The 16894-nt window shown below is 40.9% G+C and overlaps 2 protein-coding genes across 2 annotated transcripts in view; one reads left to right on the top strand and one right to left on the bottom strand.

Moving 5' to 3' along the window:
- The window catches only part of tmem254 (transmembrane protein 254), a 98582-nt gene that overhangs the window by 32199 nt on the left and 49489 nt on the right, over nt 1–16894 (top strand). The window lies entirely within an intron of this gene.
- socs5b (suppressor of cytokine signaling 5b) lies at nt 491–15069 on the bottom strand. The gene is made up of 2 exons (XM_026189767.2): nt 14749–15069; nt 491–2971 (listed from the first exon to the last, which is right to left on the bottom strand). Exon 2 carries the CDS (start codon nt 2950–2952, stop codon nt 1261–1263), a length of 1692 nt encoding a protein of 563 aa, XP_026045552.1. The 5' UTR covers nt 2953–2971; nt 14749–15069; the 3' UTR covers nt 491–1260.

Consider the following 16894-nt stretch of genomic DNA (forward strand, 5'->3'; position numbering starts at 1 on the left):
ACACAGCCCGATCTTGAACAAGGCTCGTTACTGCCTCACTACGCTGTAAATCGACTTGCTTAAAGAGATAGTCTTTACACAGCTGCTCTCACTTCCTATGAAAGACATTTGTTAGGATTCTTTATTGTAACCAAAAGAACCCAGGCCTAGCTGCACTGATGTTTCAAATGTAATTACATATGTTGAATTCATGGATTGAGATTTATTTATATATTTGAATTTTTATTTATATTTTGAATATACAGATATTGCTGATGCAACAAATGGATCGTGAGCTTAAGGAGGCACCTATAAAACGGAATAAAATATCAACCTCGATTTCAGGAAGAACTGAACTGGGTGCATGTGTCCACATGCCAAACTGCCTATGGTCAGTGAAGAAGTGACAGGCTGCTTTCACAACTGCACCAATGACAAGATTTCCTCACAATCTGTCATGTTTCCAAAGCAATGCCACACAGGTGGAATAAAGCTGACAAGTTTAGCTTGCTTACTAAATGCCACACAGTCAACTGATTTATTAAGCATCACTCACGATACTGCTAAAAGAGAAACTAATGTTCCTTTAGGACTTACGCATAATCCTTAGAAATCACTTGTTTTCCTTCATCTCTGGCTTCACTGATGCATGCAACGAGATGGCAAAGAATATGACTTATGTAGCTCTATCCATAGGACAAGCTCTGACTGCAGTATACCAAAATAGCACCTCCAGATCCCCTCTCAACCCACACACACACACACACAGACACACACACACCTTCTCTTGTAAAGGTGCTCCACTAGGTGCTTTGACAAGCTAAGGAAGAAAAGTAAGAGCGCACAAAGTGAGCTGTACAACATAGCCATGTAAGCCTAAATAGCAATTTAGGATGAACGGGGGAGGCATGCATGCAGGTCTACAGGCAGGGTGATGTTGTGGGATCAGGCAGACACTTAGCACAAAGCAAGAGAAAGGAAAAAAAAAAAGACACAAAGCACTGATATTTGTGTCTCCCCTCCCTGTCAAAACAACCTGTTCAACGCAAAAACATGTGCTTGCCAGACAGCATTATACTGAATATAATCATATGTACTTTTGTGATGTAAGTAATAACTAAAACAAAGTTTAGAATGAATCTTGTATAGCTTGTTACACTTAAACTCGATCCCCCACCGGTAAGAAAGCCATATCAGTATAGCTTCCATTTTGCTAATGAGGAATTTCTAAAGTCATGAATTCCTCCTGCAGCATGTCTAACAGGCAATGGAGAAGCCGCCCTATTTGACTTTGAGTGGCGGTTCCCTCTCCAGCCAGCGAACTCGTACTTTCTGTTTATAGTGATACTCCTTGAGGAAGTCCTGCAGGGCAGGAGGCAATGGCAGAGACCCTATACCATCGTAAGTGGTCCAGCGGCAGATGGCGGCCCGTGCCAGGTGCTGCAGGCCAAAGGGGAAAGTCCGATGAAGAGGCGCTGTAAGCAAAGGTTCGAAAAACATGCAGGCGCTGGGGTCTTTATAGTGCTCCAGCAGTCCTGTGACAGTGGAAGAGTGGAAAACGCAAGGATCATGAGCGTCAAAGCTGAAGTTGTGGTTCCACTGCTCGATGCGTGCGTGCAGGGAGCGATTGTAACGGCGGAAGCTAACAGAGAAGAGGTAGTCCTCCTGGGCTGAGTCACGCAGCAGGAAGGTGCCCTCGGGCCTCCCATCCAACAGCGCTTCCGCCTCGTAGCGGTCCATTACGCCCCAGTAACAGGGCAGACCTGTAATCTCTAAAAGATCTGGCACCAGACAATGGATGTAGTCTATCTGAGTATGAACCTTCCAGGGACCGTGTTGTTGTCGGCTAAGGTGACCATCCCCTGAAGCATGCCTCTGCTTGGGCCTCCTGGCCTGCAGACAAAGGGTGGTCGAATCCTCCTCAGAGTCACAGTCCTGGGATGACGCTGCAGCCCCCAACAACTGCCCACAGGCTCCTGATGATGCAGCAGCCAGAGCGCTCCCGGCCCCTGTGACCCGGCCTTCCCCAGAGGCCTCTCCCATGCCAGGAGCCATTTTTGGTCCCAGTTTGTAGAGAGAGGATCCTGGCACTGAGGCCTCCAGGGTGTGGATCTGTGCATTGGGTGGTGGGTCCACACCTTCCTCGATGCTGAGCCTGCGGCGCTCGCGCAGACGTTCTTCCTCATCCTCGGGAGAGGGGTGGGCTGGGTCAAAAGCATCCAGAAGGGCAGTAGAGGAATGCGGGCTGACTGGTGCTGTGTGCTGTTTGATCAAGTGCCATTTGTGAGCAAGGTCTGAGCCTGGTGGAAAGGGGCAGGTCTCCAACATGAGCTCTGTGAGGTGAATCTTACGTTTGGAGGTGACGGCGTTCTTAGAGGAACGTGAGCACCTGCGAGCAGGCAGGGGTAAGCACAACCCAACTGTATCACTTAGCCGCTGGCGCAGAGAACGACCATTCAGACTGCGTCCTACTGATACAGAGTCATTTGTCTCCTGGATAGAGCTGACCCCATAGCGCCTGTCCCTACGGTTCCCACTCCCGCGTAAGCGGCCGGACCGCCTATCTGCCTCCAAAGAGCTTTGGGTTTTGGTGGAGCATGAGTGTTTTTTCTTGCCCCCCCACGGGGCATGACGGGAGTAGGAGTCTCTGCGAGCCAAGGGAACACCCCCGGACCCACTCCGCACATCTTCAGCGTCCTTGTCGATAGTTATCTCTACAATCTGAGGTATGTCCGACACACAATTATGATGACGGCGCCCTGCTGTTACCACTGGCACTGGTAGGAGGCTTCGTGACGGGCTGGAGGCTCCTGATGCCTGTGCCCCACCTGAGCTGCCTCCTTGACCGATATCCACCACACAGTGGACAGTGTCTGCCTCAATCCTGCTTTCATGGGGTCCTGAACTGTTGTTGTGGAAGAGTGTCTGGCATCTGCTCTTCAGATTGCTCCACATGATGCCCACTTTCTTCATTAATAGGAGCCCCTGGGACCTGAATATAAAAGAAGACAAAGCTGATTAACTCACAGGTGAGAACATCCCAACAGCAGCAATGGTACCTACATTTAACACTGAGGTACAAGCTACACAAAGAATGCCCTACATTTAAATTCCCCAGACGAATGTGCATCTAGTAATTAGACATGGTGAGAGTATAACGGGGCCAGAGTGTCTGGGAGGTGGGTGAGCTTGAGCTGTTGGAACAGCAGAGTTACGAGTTGCCAGGCAGACATGCAGGGACACAAGGCCACAGCTATAAATGAACCTAGGATCTGCTCACAGCTGATCTGCTGGTATGTACTGTATTACAGAGCCAGTCTAGACCTGACCAAAAACCTTCCCTGTAACAGCAGCAGACAGGGCACATGTATATTCACATACACTCTCACATAAGTGGTTGATTTATCACTAGTAGAATTTGACAGGGATTTGGAAGTTCTAGCACTAGAGTGCATTCTAATAATCCAAATTTTACAGTGAGCAGAGTTACTATAGAGAAGCAGCCAAAGATGCCAAAGCCCTAAAGGAATTCATAACCGACTATTTCTACAGCATTTCCTGTTTCTGATGAGTTTTTTGACATCGTGGCTTTGTTAGTGTCCACACAACTGGCAAAACAATAAGATGCGTATACCAGAACAGTATCTTCAACCAAACAGCTTAGCACTTCTTCACACTAGTGTTTAGGTTTAGATCCTGATGGTGCCGATATTAGCCATTTGCATATATACTGGTTTCCCCATTTATAACAGACAAATGAGAATTAAAGTAAAGAAGAGATGGGAGAAACACCCTTCAACCATGTTTGTGCCGCACAGTTCGTCCACTACAGAGCACTCTGCAACTTCACTATTAGCAACACATTTAATGCCACAAACAACAAATTCATAACTTATTGTGACAAGATTATTCCATTACATTATCTCAGCAGGGATACATTTTAGGGTAATATGTTCATTATTTTTGTCTGGAAAAAAGTGGGAAAAACAAACAAACATTGTCCATGATTTTAAAATTGCTAAATATTGTATGTTCTATAAAGAAAATCTAAATATATCTGTCAAGGGTCTTTAGGGTCTCTGTTGCTAAACGGAATTACAGCAAATGACTCATTTCTAAAAATAATTTTAGTCCATCTTCAGTGAACTTTGAATGAAACAAGTGCAAGACATTAGCACAGAAACCATATTGTACCATACTTAAAAGAACAGGCATTTAGTGAGCTACTAACACAAAAGTCTTCAAGTCTCTCTGGAATCATCAAATCTAACTTCCTATCTTTTCTTTTGTTTTTGGCCGGTTAACTCAATCTTCTTCTGGGCTAAAACCTGTTACCCAACGATTATGAAACATCATGTCAACCAGCATGCAGAGTAAAGTTTACCTATAAATACTAACGAACACATCGTGGTTCAACACTATCAGCTGTGACAGAAAATGTTTCGCAAGGTAAGCAAACCATGCTGAGATTCAGCACATGACATTTGCTCAAGGCAGCTCACTACGTTTATCACAGACTTAGGACCCTGGCCCACTTATGGATTTGCTTTGTCAGAAAAAAGATGAGGACAGAACAACGAATCTCCTTTAACAGCCAATATTGGTTGCTATACCCACCCCAAAAAACAAACTGCAACACTGGTGTAGCTTACAACCCAGCTGGCATTACCCAAAGAATTTGCAATAAACTTCAATATGTCCATTGTATTTCACAACCCAGTCCATGCAAAATAGCTACCTGACAAAGACTATAAATAGCCATGTAATGGTCTACATGTAATCTGCAAAAAAAACACCAAATGAACCTACAACTGGATGCCAGCTTCAAAGTGTGTACCTCTCTTGACACTGGCTCCATGAGCTTCTAGACCAATCAGCTGGCTGATACATTTCTATCCTTGAGGCCATTCACCATTTTGTTGTAAATGCACTGTGCTTTCCCAGAACAAACAGTCTAGCTACTAGGGCTGAACGATTATGGAAAATAATCTAATTGCGATTTTTTGCCCCAATATTGCGATTGCAATGCGATATGCGATTATTTTTTAAGGTCTTTGTCTTCTGTATTATTAAACAAAGACAAGCAATACATCATATAGTATGGCCAATACTATATTACATTAATTTTAAACTGTTCTTTCCTGGAAGACAGACCTCTGTTATGATGACATGAGGTGATGCATGAATTGATGACTGACATTTTTATTTAACTTCTTCAATCACAACAGTATATTTGAACATACACAATAGTTTATTTTTAGCTTACAAACATCTGAGCATAAAGTGCTGACAAGGAACCCTGGTGTAAACATTAAAATGAAAGTCAGTACAATGTGCAGATTGCAGAAATATACAAACAAAATCAGTGGCTTTACCACACTCAGTTTTTCGACATCTGTGAACTACTAGACAGTCATTCAATTAAAAAATAATATTAAATAAATAAAACTAATAAATAAAAAATACACACATCTTACTGATCTCTGCAGTCAGTAACATTACACATAAAGTGCAAACATAATAGCAATTGTATAAACACACACACAAACACGCCTTTAAAGTTTAAAGGCGTGAAATTGGACGGTCTAGTTCAGATTAGCGTCACCGCTGTCTCGGTGGAGTTTAATAAACTCGGCCGTCTGCTTCTTGCTATCTAAAATATAACCAGACACTGGCGTAAATTCTCGACTGTCTCATACTTCTGTTTAATAAGTTTTCTGTTTGACGTTTAGTCAGCTGTGTGAAAACCAAGGAGGAACCCACCCGGGGGATTAATAAAGTTTTATTTTATCTAATCTAATAACTTTAATCTCAGCCAAACCGATTTACTCACGAACAAACAAAACACTGAAAAAAGCCCAACAATAACATTTTTAGGTTGTCTAAGTGACTTATATATTACGTTTAACCCGAGCAGCGAAACTCCGCGGTGATCTGAAAATGATGTGCCGGGAGTTGTGCCGTTCTCGGCCGCATCAGTAACCCTCGAGCTCCCGGCTAGCTGTCGAGCTGGTGGGTAGCAGACGCCTCTGAAAACGTCGAAGCACTTTTGCAAATATGGGATATCTTGATAAACCGAGCAGATATTTGATGTTTACACAACTACTTTCTCGCCTGAAAATATGTTAAAAGTTTATTTTGTGACCCAGAAAGATTAGTATGAGTAATTTTAAAACTTAGTAGCGGCCGCCATTGTTGGAAACTGGAGTTTGGCTGGGCCGCGCTATGAATTCTGGGATATGGTAGTAATTTGGACAGCCTTCGGCGCGTCGCTGTGACGTAATCGGTCTACAAATGCGGCCTCAGGAGGATGCAGCCCATGAATTTGGACATGTCCAGAGTATAATCGCAGCCTTTGCGGTTAGAAAATTGCACTTGATCATGTCGCGATATTATCGCAAATGCGATATATCGTTCAGCCCTACTAGCTACTTGTGAAATATTTCACTCTACTGCTCATCTTCCAATTTAAAGACCCAATTTGCACAATTGTTATTACCAAACAATCTCATGTGAATTAGAACCCCCCCCTCTATGTTTTGTGCAGTTTATTGACATAGGATAAGCTTATTAAAACAAGAGCCTGACGTTGCAGACTAAGTGGTAAATAAGTTTTCTATTTTGCTAAAACAGCCTTCAAAATTCAAGCAGATGTCATCAAAATTCCACAACGCAACTCCAAATTATTTGCAAGCAGAGGTTAACTTTTATACCACCACCTCATCTGTGCAGTGAATTGGTTATGATTATTAAAAATGGAAATATAATAAAAGTAATTTTCTGCCATTTTTCCACAGGTAGTCAGTTCTTCCTCCTTCCAACAATGATCTGTACTAAGTACACATTAACTGGTACTAGGATAATGAAAAATGAAGCCAAAATTATGATGAATGACTGTGATATAGTAACCATGTATGAACAGACTTCAAAGCATGACTTGACAACTGACTACTATATGTTATAAAACTTCCAAAAAAAATGCCTAAAACTTCATCAATATTATATCAAACTAAAGACATTTCAATAAAAATAGCATACTAAATCAGAGGCTTGGGGAAACAGAAAACCAAAAATTATTTATAAAATGGATCAGGTTATTATTTTAAAAAACCCCAAAACAAAACATTTAACAACATACCTCTTAAAATGCTGTGAATTAGTCTATTAACACTGCAGCTTTTTGAAATGAGCGTTACTGTATAAACTCAGAAGAAAAGGCAACTTTAAAGAAGCAGGAGTCAAGATAAATATAATAAAGATGATGGACAAATATAAAACTGAAATATGATCATCACTAAAATCTAGTTACAACCATTTGGAATACACCATTTTTAAGAAGGTGAGGTGTAATAAGCTCAATCTTTACTTCTTCAGTCAAGTTTGTTTATCCAATTCTTTTTGCCAATTTATTTTTAATGAACACTTTTGTGTTGTTATTTTAACTATTAATAGCCAAAATAAAAATAAAATCACTAACACATAAAACCTCCACAATCACTACAAATAAAGGTTTGATTTAAGTCCTGTTGAAAACAGGTCCCAGACAGTCACGCGAGTCTGTTGTCGAGCTCTGTTTGTCATTTACAGACTTATTGTGTCTACATAAACTTGAATCAGTTTCAAAATCTATTAACCGAGAAACATGACAACATGGGATGCCATTTTCTGCTTTGTTGTAAACAACATTCAGCTGCGAGATAGATTTGATTGCATTATATAGGCTGTTTTATTTTCCATAGCAGTGCCCACCAGTGAACAGTGAAACACTCACTGTTAACAAACAGCAAAGGCAAATCCCAACTTGAGCATAAAAGAGGTTTAGGTTTATATTTCAACTGGTCTGGCAGCAAGTTGTATACAGGACAACCTTTTTAAAATCTCATTAATATATTTGGGTTATTTCCCATTTGGCATTTTCCCATTGTAATTTTCACCTGCCAACTACATGTGATACCAGCAATAAGGTAAAGATTTAATATTGTTATTGGGATTTTTTTTGGAGTAACATAACAATCAAATTATGAAAAAAAAATTTGGGGGATTGGGAGCGACGGTCCAGATGATGACCATCCCAGACTGAACACACTCACCCGAAACACTCAGCCTGCTAATAGTGACTTTGACTCATTAACCCAGGTCCATATTTTAGATGAAACAACTGATAATTTGAATAATTGTGGGTGTGCTACCAGCTCTACAGTCAAAAACTGCATTTCTTCATCTGAACGTGATGTACTTTCACTAAAGTTTCAACACACTGACTGTGTTTCCGCATTAAAAGACCGCTGCAACTGTGGCAACAACCAATGTCAGCATCAACTCTGGCAAAGTTCAGCCACACTTTTGAGCATTTAATTTTCTGTGTGTGGGACAGAGCTGCCCCGTGTCCCGCCCCTTGCATGCAGGCTCCAAAAGAGAAAGAGAGAACTGTCTTCTAAATAGGGAACAGAAAAAAAAATGCACCACAGATTTATGTCTTAATAACTAACAGAGGAGCACAGAAAGATAAGCCTCATGTACCAATAATAAACGTGTTTTTTGTGTTGTTTTGGGTTTTGGTTTTGTTGGGGGGTTTTTTTGCCTCCAGTAACAAAACCAAAACATTATGATAACTTCAGCTTATTGACACTACAGTCTTTTATAATTTAGCCCTAGGGTCTGTTTAATACCTGGTTGCAGTACCCATCCCTACTCCATGCTCTATAAGTGTCTGTACAACAACGCGGATCAAGTTTTCTACATGGTCTGCTCTGCTGGATGTCTGTATTCAATGCGCTCAAGGGGTAGTGCCAGCAAGAAGAAAAAAAAAAAAGATTATTCTGCGGTCTAACTACCGCTGACTGGCGATGGAGTGATGAACTACACATCATTTCTAACGGCAACATACAAATGACATTGTCTAAACTGGTTAGAAATGTTTGTTTGAAGCTGGGTTTAAAGCCTCTCCTCTGCCCTAAACAATGAAGCCAATGTCTTTGCTGCAATAGACTCAGAAAACTTCTCAGCGACTTTTCAGCGGTGCTGGTTGTGGACACAACTACATTACAAAATTATTATTTTTATGTATGTGACACTGATTCTAATGCATCTTACTACGACAACAGTTTTCACAGGGTTTATGGTCATTACTCTCAAGCGCTGAAAACGAGATCATTCCTGTTTGTTGCCGTAACAGTGACAGCAGTGGGGAAAACCCACCACTGTAAATCATGCCTTCACCGAGCCCACTGCAAAAACCAATTTATCAATTCTTGGCCACAGTTTTTCCCCTTTTTTTCCTGTGGTTATTGTCACCCCCATCAGCGCTTCCCAGAAAGAAAGCACTACAGACTTAAATTGCCCTATAACACAGCAAAATAACTGCCAACAGCAGTCAGTGAACTGCTTTCTAGTTTTGTGCATGTCATTGTAAGCGACAGCTTTTACTCTGCCGCTTGTAACGAGGCACATAAAAATTCCACTTTATGCAAAATCTCCACATTGTATGGAAATCACAGAGATACACAAATATTATTGTGCCAAGTGCATCTTATCTGAACCAACAGTGCAGAGTAGATTAAATTAGCATATTGATCACTGAGTTACCAAGTCAAAAACATTTGACAGGGTTTGGCTTTTAAAGACTTGGGTGCTCTTAGGGGATATTAAAGTTCAGTTTTTAGGTTTGAATTATTCACCGTAACAAAACAGTTAATCTGTCACTGTCAGAGCAGCAGAGGCTAAACCAAACTTGTGCATAACAGAGGTTCGAATTTATATCTGAGCTATCATGGCAACATTTTATAGGTGAAAATGATGCCATTGCCTGTGTATCAGATATTCTTACTGCCATTTTTCACTGTTTTTACCAACAACTACAAAAAAACTGTCATATTACTTGGATAATGAAATCAGATGTCACAACTCCAATTCCAAAGGTCAGTTCTTTCTTCAGCCACTAGTCTGCATAATCAAGCTTATGATGTTTCTGGGACCTGCTTTTTCCTTCACGTCAACAAGGTGCTGGAAACATTCCAGAGATTTCAGTCCATGTTGACGTGATTGCATCACAGTCGCTGCAGAATCATCACGTGCACATCAAGGACGAACATCTCCCGTTCCACGACATCCCAAAGGTGCTCTACTGGACTGACATCTGGCAACTGTGGCAGCCATTTCAGTGCAGTGAAGTCATTGTCATGTTCGAGAAACCACTTTCAGATGATCTGATCTTTGTGAAATCGTGTGTTATCCTATTGAAAGGAGCAACGAGAAGATGTGTACACTGTGGTCTTAAACGCTTAGACATGCTGAGCAGCAACACTCATACAGACTGTGCCATTTAAACGATGCCGAGCTGGAACTGAGGGGCCCCAAATATCCCCCATTCCACTGCATCTGAAATGTTGATATAAAGCAAGATGGAACCATGCTTTCATGTTGTTTATGCCAAAATGTGACTCTGCCCTCCAAATGTCACAGCAGAAATGGAAAAGCATCAGACCAGGCAGCATTTTCCAGCCATCTATTGTCCAATTTTGGTGAGTTTGTCAAAAAAAAGAATGTAGCCCCAGTTCTCAGCTGACAAGAGTCGCTTAAACCACATTTCTTCCATATTCTGATGCACAGTTTGAACTTCACTAGGTTACCTTGACCATGCCTATGTCTAAACGCATCAACTCACTGCCATGTTACTAGCTGATTAAGATATTTGTGTTAGTAAGCCAATGGTGTCCCTAAAAAAGCAGCCGATGAGCGTACATTCATAAGAGAGTAACGGTCAATCACAGCCGCTGTGCATCGCAACTAGGGCTGCCACGATTAGTCGACTTGTCACGATTACGTCGACGACTAATTTTATAGTAGACGCGTCGTTTGAAGCTTTGTAAGATCCCAAAAGACGCAGGAATAAGTAGCAGGATTTAAGAGAGTAATAACGGACTGAAACAGAAGATGGCAGCACTGCATGTACAAGGATGCCAGCTGCCGTTAAACCCCGAAGAAGAAGAAGCTGTATCCCAGAATTCATAGCGCCCTGCTCAGTTTCCAACAATGGCGGCAGCTAGTTAGTTTTAATATTACTCTTATTATTCTTTCTGGGTCACAAAATAAATGTTTAGCATATTTTCAGGCGAGAATGTAGCTGTGTAAACCTCAAATATCTGCTCAGTTTATCAAGACACCACAAAAGCGCTCCGACGTTTTCGGAGACGTCTGTTATCCACCAGCTCGATAGCTAGCCGGGGGCTAGGCTCACGCAAATCGTTTTCAAACCCACCGCCATCTTTCACTACTCAGGTTAAACATGATATATCAGTTACTTAGATAACTTAAAAATGTTATTGTTTGGCTTTTTTTAGTGTTTTATTTGTTCCTGAGTAAATCGGTTTGGCTGAGATTAAAGTTATAGTTTTTACACAGCTGAATAAACGTCAAGCAGACAGCTGATTATCAGAAGTGTGAGATGCTTGAGAATATACTCCAGTGTCCTGTTATATTTTAGATAGCAAGGAGCAGACGGCTGAGTTTATTAAACTTCACCTAAACAATCTTCAGATTTCATTAACATTTAATAAACTATCATCTTGCCTTTATGTTTAGTTAGCACATACCTTAAACACTTAAAGCTGTAAGCTAATGATAGTTATATAAGAGCAGATGCATGCTGGTGCAATAAGCTGTACGTTTTACGTCCAATGGATGATGATCTGATAGTCGACTAATCGCAAAAATAATCGGTGACTAGTCGACTATCAAAATAATCGTTTGTGGCAGCCCTAATAGCAACACAGTTTTATAAACCAGTATAAGTTCATCCACTTTAAGTTATCAGATGACATACACTGTAGCAAACAGTATAACAGACTTAAGTGGAACACGTTATGTGTGTTCAAAGGGTGGTTTCTCAGGATTTGTAACAAGTTTAAAAACCTGTCTTGGTCAAATATTGCCCAAACCTGTGGAAACCTACAGCCTGCTTTAGACATTGAGACTAGCCTTTTATTGATGTAGCACAAAATCAGTATTAGTTATGTAAATCAAAAATGTTGTAATTTTTATAGGATTTGCATTCTCCAGTGTAGTAGAGGGATACGTATCATTTTAAGAATTTCTAAACAGCTAATTTAACTTTTTAAAGCAACAATATTATTGCAATCATACTATAATTATATGTCTTCAGGAATAGATATTAAAGCCATATTTGACTTTTCCCATTGTGGGTCTAAACATCATACTAATGATCATGCTTATAAAAGTGCTTTATGTCTAAACTGCCAAATGTTGAAAGGCACTCCAAGATTTGTTCGAAGAGGTACATGGCTCAAAGTGAACTGTGCGTCCAGCCAATTCAATTTGAGAAAGCAAAACATGCAAACAACAGCCTCTCATTTGCCAAAGTTTTGTTTGAACACAACGGTTTTTCTGCTCACAACCTAAATTTGCCAGAAGTTTTCTTGATTCTGTAACTGGACTGTCAAAATGAACAAACCACTGAACTCCAAAGTAAAAGTGCATGCTCCCACCCTGCTGTGTGTCCTCCAAGTTGAACTGGAACTGTGAGGCTAATATTATATCAGTTACATCTCAAGAGCTTTTCCATCCCGGCTTGTGAGAGTTATTCTTTATCTTGCGAATCAGTTCAAAAAGCCCCAAAAACACAAACCATGCAATGTTCAAGTTTACAACAACTATGACTACATAGTCCCTGGCTTCCAAAAGCTATAACTATACAACTACTTCTCATGCACAAGTATGATTATATCATAAACTTGGCACCATATTCCAAATCTCCTTTGACAAACAGCTAAAAAGAAAAAACAAACAAAAAACTAAAGAATACACGTTTGCTGGTTAGTCTGACAGTTTTATGTCCACTGTGACACTAATTCAAACAATTACCCTAAGATACACAGAAGCACAATGCTCATGTGTTTCATGAAAACTGGCACCTATAACTGAAAATCTGCCAACTTGTACTTCAGTCTTATCTGTTCCTTGTTCTCATTAGTGTGGCTACTGTCATACCAGACATGCTGGCACTGACTGAACAACTGCAAACATACAATCACTAGCTTTCAGGTCAGTGCATTTAATTAACACAGAATACAGACCACCATATGTCCAAATACCCAATCCGTGTGATAGCAAATATTAAAGAACTTTTGTATATTTCTAATTGATAAAGAACAGACAACACACACATGAGCATATCATAATGTAGACATGCGTCTGCAATTAAAGTCAATTCAAGTGTGAGACAGTCCTCCTGAACCTTCTGACTTTTGCTGTTGTCAACAATGGCTGCACCAAGTGTGATCCAGTCCACAGCCATTTCGGCCGTCCTGAAACAGAACTAGGCTACTTCTCCTCTCCGACAACCCAACACACCCATTCTCCTGGGACCACACTGATCTAAGAGAGGTCTGGAGAGAAGACAAGATTAAGGGAGGATGCCTCCCCTGCTCAGACCAGACCAGAACAGAGTTAATGAGGTATTTGTAGCTCCTCACATTATAGAAGATTTGTGGGACATGCCATGCAATAAGAAAACATCAAAACGAATGAGCACGCCGATTGTTTTTCCCCATCGCTTAAAACCTGACAAACTGGACGCTGAAGAACTTCTCGGTTAAAATACACCTTTGAAGCAACATTTTCATCCATACTCAATAATGCACTACTTGAACTGAATCAACGCTGTTTTTCCACAGCAATTATTCGACACCCGTGTTCCTTTGTTAGTTGTTTGAGCTTAGTACATCGTTACAAACACATCATTTAATAAATATATACTTTGTTAATCTAAAAAGAAAATCTCAAATTAATAACAAAGACATATTCTTCCAAATCCGTTTAGATGCCATGCTAATTGCCTTAAGTTATGCGATTACAAAAACAGTCTTCGTTTCAGTGCAATCTTGACAGGTCCGTTATAGTATCGTTGGCTACATTACAGATTCATGTGCTATTAAAGTCAACAGAAATCCGACAATCGCGTTAAAACGTTATCATAGCTGCTTCATAGATCTGGCTGGAAGGCCTCTCGGGTCCTGGAGGCCCCACATTTTCCCTGTCCCAGCCAAGTTAGCTCACTTGCTAACCCGCTAACGAACCACAGCCAGCCCCCCGGACACCTCTAAATGTAGAATTAGAATAGAATAGAATTCAACTTTATTGTCATTGCACATGCACAGGTACAGGGCAACGAAATGCAGTTTGCATCCATCCAGAAGTGCTTTAGTGATATAGATATATTACAATATATATTAGCAATAGTATAGATATGTAAGTATACTACAGAAATGGGTCTATTATGGTATGTTATAATGTACACGGTATGAAGTATGTTGTGAATATTCTATAACTAAGTATGTAAAGGCTGGAGTACAAGCTATGTACAGGCTATGAACGTAACTATTGAAACCGTTTTCCAGGCTCATAATTGCCGAGCTAGCTCGTGGACTGCAGTCATATAAATATAATGCTTAAAAAAGCAAATATTAGAGATATTTATCATTTAGTTGGCAAAAGATATAATCAAGTTACTGTCCAGGCTTGTGAGCTGTCAAAAATGCTAATTGTTAGCATTCCCCAGAACGGGAATTTCTAGCGTTTTAGTTAGCTTTGGCTAACTAACTAGCTAGCGGAGTTAGCATTTTAGCTTGTTAAAAAAATCCACATTTTTTTTTATAAGTTACCCAGACGGTCCTGTGTACTATTAAATGAGCTAAGAAGACAAACGTGACAAGTTCGGGAAGTGCAGATTAGTTTCTAAATTTCATATCTTACCCGTGTGTCTCCTGAAAGCTCTATTCAACAGCTCTCTTTGTCTGCAAAAAATGGCTATTAAGAGAACTCAGGCATATATCCCCCTTGCGGACCACGGTGTCGGCTGAAACCACTGAAGGTACACGAATACTTGACGGTATCATACCGACTATTTAATTTATTAATGTAAAATGTATTTAAAAAACTAAATCGTGCGTTAAGCGCCGTGGAAGCCCGTTCTTCATTATGGTGGGGGTCTTCTTTTCTGCCGTGGTCGTTGCTGCTTCTAGCAACCAATATGACGGTAGTCTGAGCAGACACAGAGTCTGAGAGGCGGACTGTGCTCAACGTGAGGGATCCCGACTGACAAGGGCTCGGTCCAATGGAGCAAAGGGAAAAGGCGACCACTTCCGACGAAGCACGCGGATAGGGAATGCCCCGCGGCTCGCTCCTCGTGATGGGCATCAAGTGTCACCAATGAACGGAGAGAGGAGGATGGGGCTCTCTGCTGGGCTGCTACTTGGAAACGTGGAGAGGTGAAGTGATGCTGGTGGTATCCCGGGCAGGCCGGTCCATTGGCACATTGATATCAACGGGGTAAAAGACGGCCAACGAGCCTTCATTCACCTCGCAGCCTGTGGGGTGAATGAAACCACGGGATAACGGCAAACCGTTTAACTCCACAACAATTTTATTCTTAGAGTCATAAGTGAAGAATGTAATCTAATAACTAGAATAATTAATTTAGCCTCACCAATAATCTTCTTATTCTGGTCATACCCAAGGCTGCTTTGCAAGGCAGGTCCCTCAAACTCCAGGGTGCCTGGAAAATTCAAGGCATAACGTCTTACGTTTGTACTAATTTCAATTAAAATATGTTATGAAACCCCAAGACCCAATATAAACTGACATTTTGAAGGCTTTTAGATGCAGAATTTGTGATCCAAACTCCTAAAATAATTTGCCTCCATCATCTGACCACAATCGAAGCTTGGTTACCACAATTAGACTTTAAAGCACACTACAAAGTAGCCTAATTCATCCGCGTGTGCGGCAAGCAAGAATACTTGTGGTGGAAATTTGCGTTAAATTAATTAAAGGACCTGTTACAACCCACCTCCCATGACCTCGAGTGCTGTAGACCAGTGAGTACGTCTCATAACCTGTTCCAAAGAACAATTAAAAAGTCTCTGAGGAGAAATTACTCACTTACACCCACACATGAGATCATCTCCTGGAGATGGATAATTCCTAAGCGCATGACACAAGCCGTAAGGGGAAGTGGAAGTTGTGTGAGTAATGTAGTAGTTCGCTGGAGCCGAGGGTTGTGAGTTCACGGAAATCACGAGCCGTCTGAGCACATTAGCTTTTACATCTCCGAGATACTGATCCAATTTGCGCTTATGAAAGGAAATGAAAGAGAATTGCATTAGCACTGATTCTTCAGCCAGGACTGATTCACACTGTTTTAGTCGACATGGACCTTCCCTAACAGGTCGCTGCTGCAGCAAACAAGCCACACAGAAAGGATATGATAATAACTAACTACGGTGATTCAGCTTCTTATGAAGAAGAAAGGTGTGATAGTAGTGTATTACAGGTCCATGCGAGCTCAGACCTAACATATTAGAACTGACTATTTATGAGTAGCTGAAAAAGCAGGGGGTGATGTTTATTCATGAAATTAAAAGCGATGAAGTACTCACTGAGAGAATATAGTTAAATGCCATAATAAACTTTAATTTATTGCAGTAAGCTACTAAGCCATAACCGCTGACAGCTAATATTCGAGGCTGGGCAGTCACTGAGTACAGGAATAGATTTGGATATAGATCAGAGGTGATACCAAGTAGAGGTTTGGTGTTTGGGGACTCATGTTCTGTTTCTTTGTACAGTGATTAAGGGAAGCAGTTAAGGGTGATTTTGTGATGTCCGCAGATCACATTTCGTGAAGTGGGGCTTGATTAAAATGTCAAAAGAAATGATCGGCCCCCAGCAAAGTTACTGCATGTTTGACTAGAGTTGGGTGAATCTATTGTTTGGACCAGTGAAACTGATACAGTAAGCATCAGTTTATTTAACCATGTCAGATGTCACTTTGTCATCTCATTGTCTGTTCAGAGAGATACACAGAATGCAGTGTTTTGTTAATGTAACTGTAACACAT

Source organism: Astatotilapia calliptera, chromosome 13 (genome assembly GCF_964374335.1).
Source record: "Astatotilapia calliptera chromosome 13, fAstCal68.1, whole genome shotgun sequence".
NCBI lineage: Eukaryota > Metazoa > Chordata > Actinopteri > Cichliformes > Cichlidae > Astatotilapia > Astatotilapia calliptera.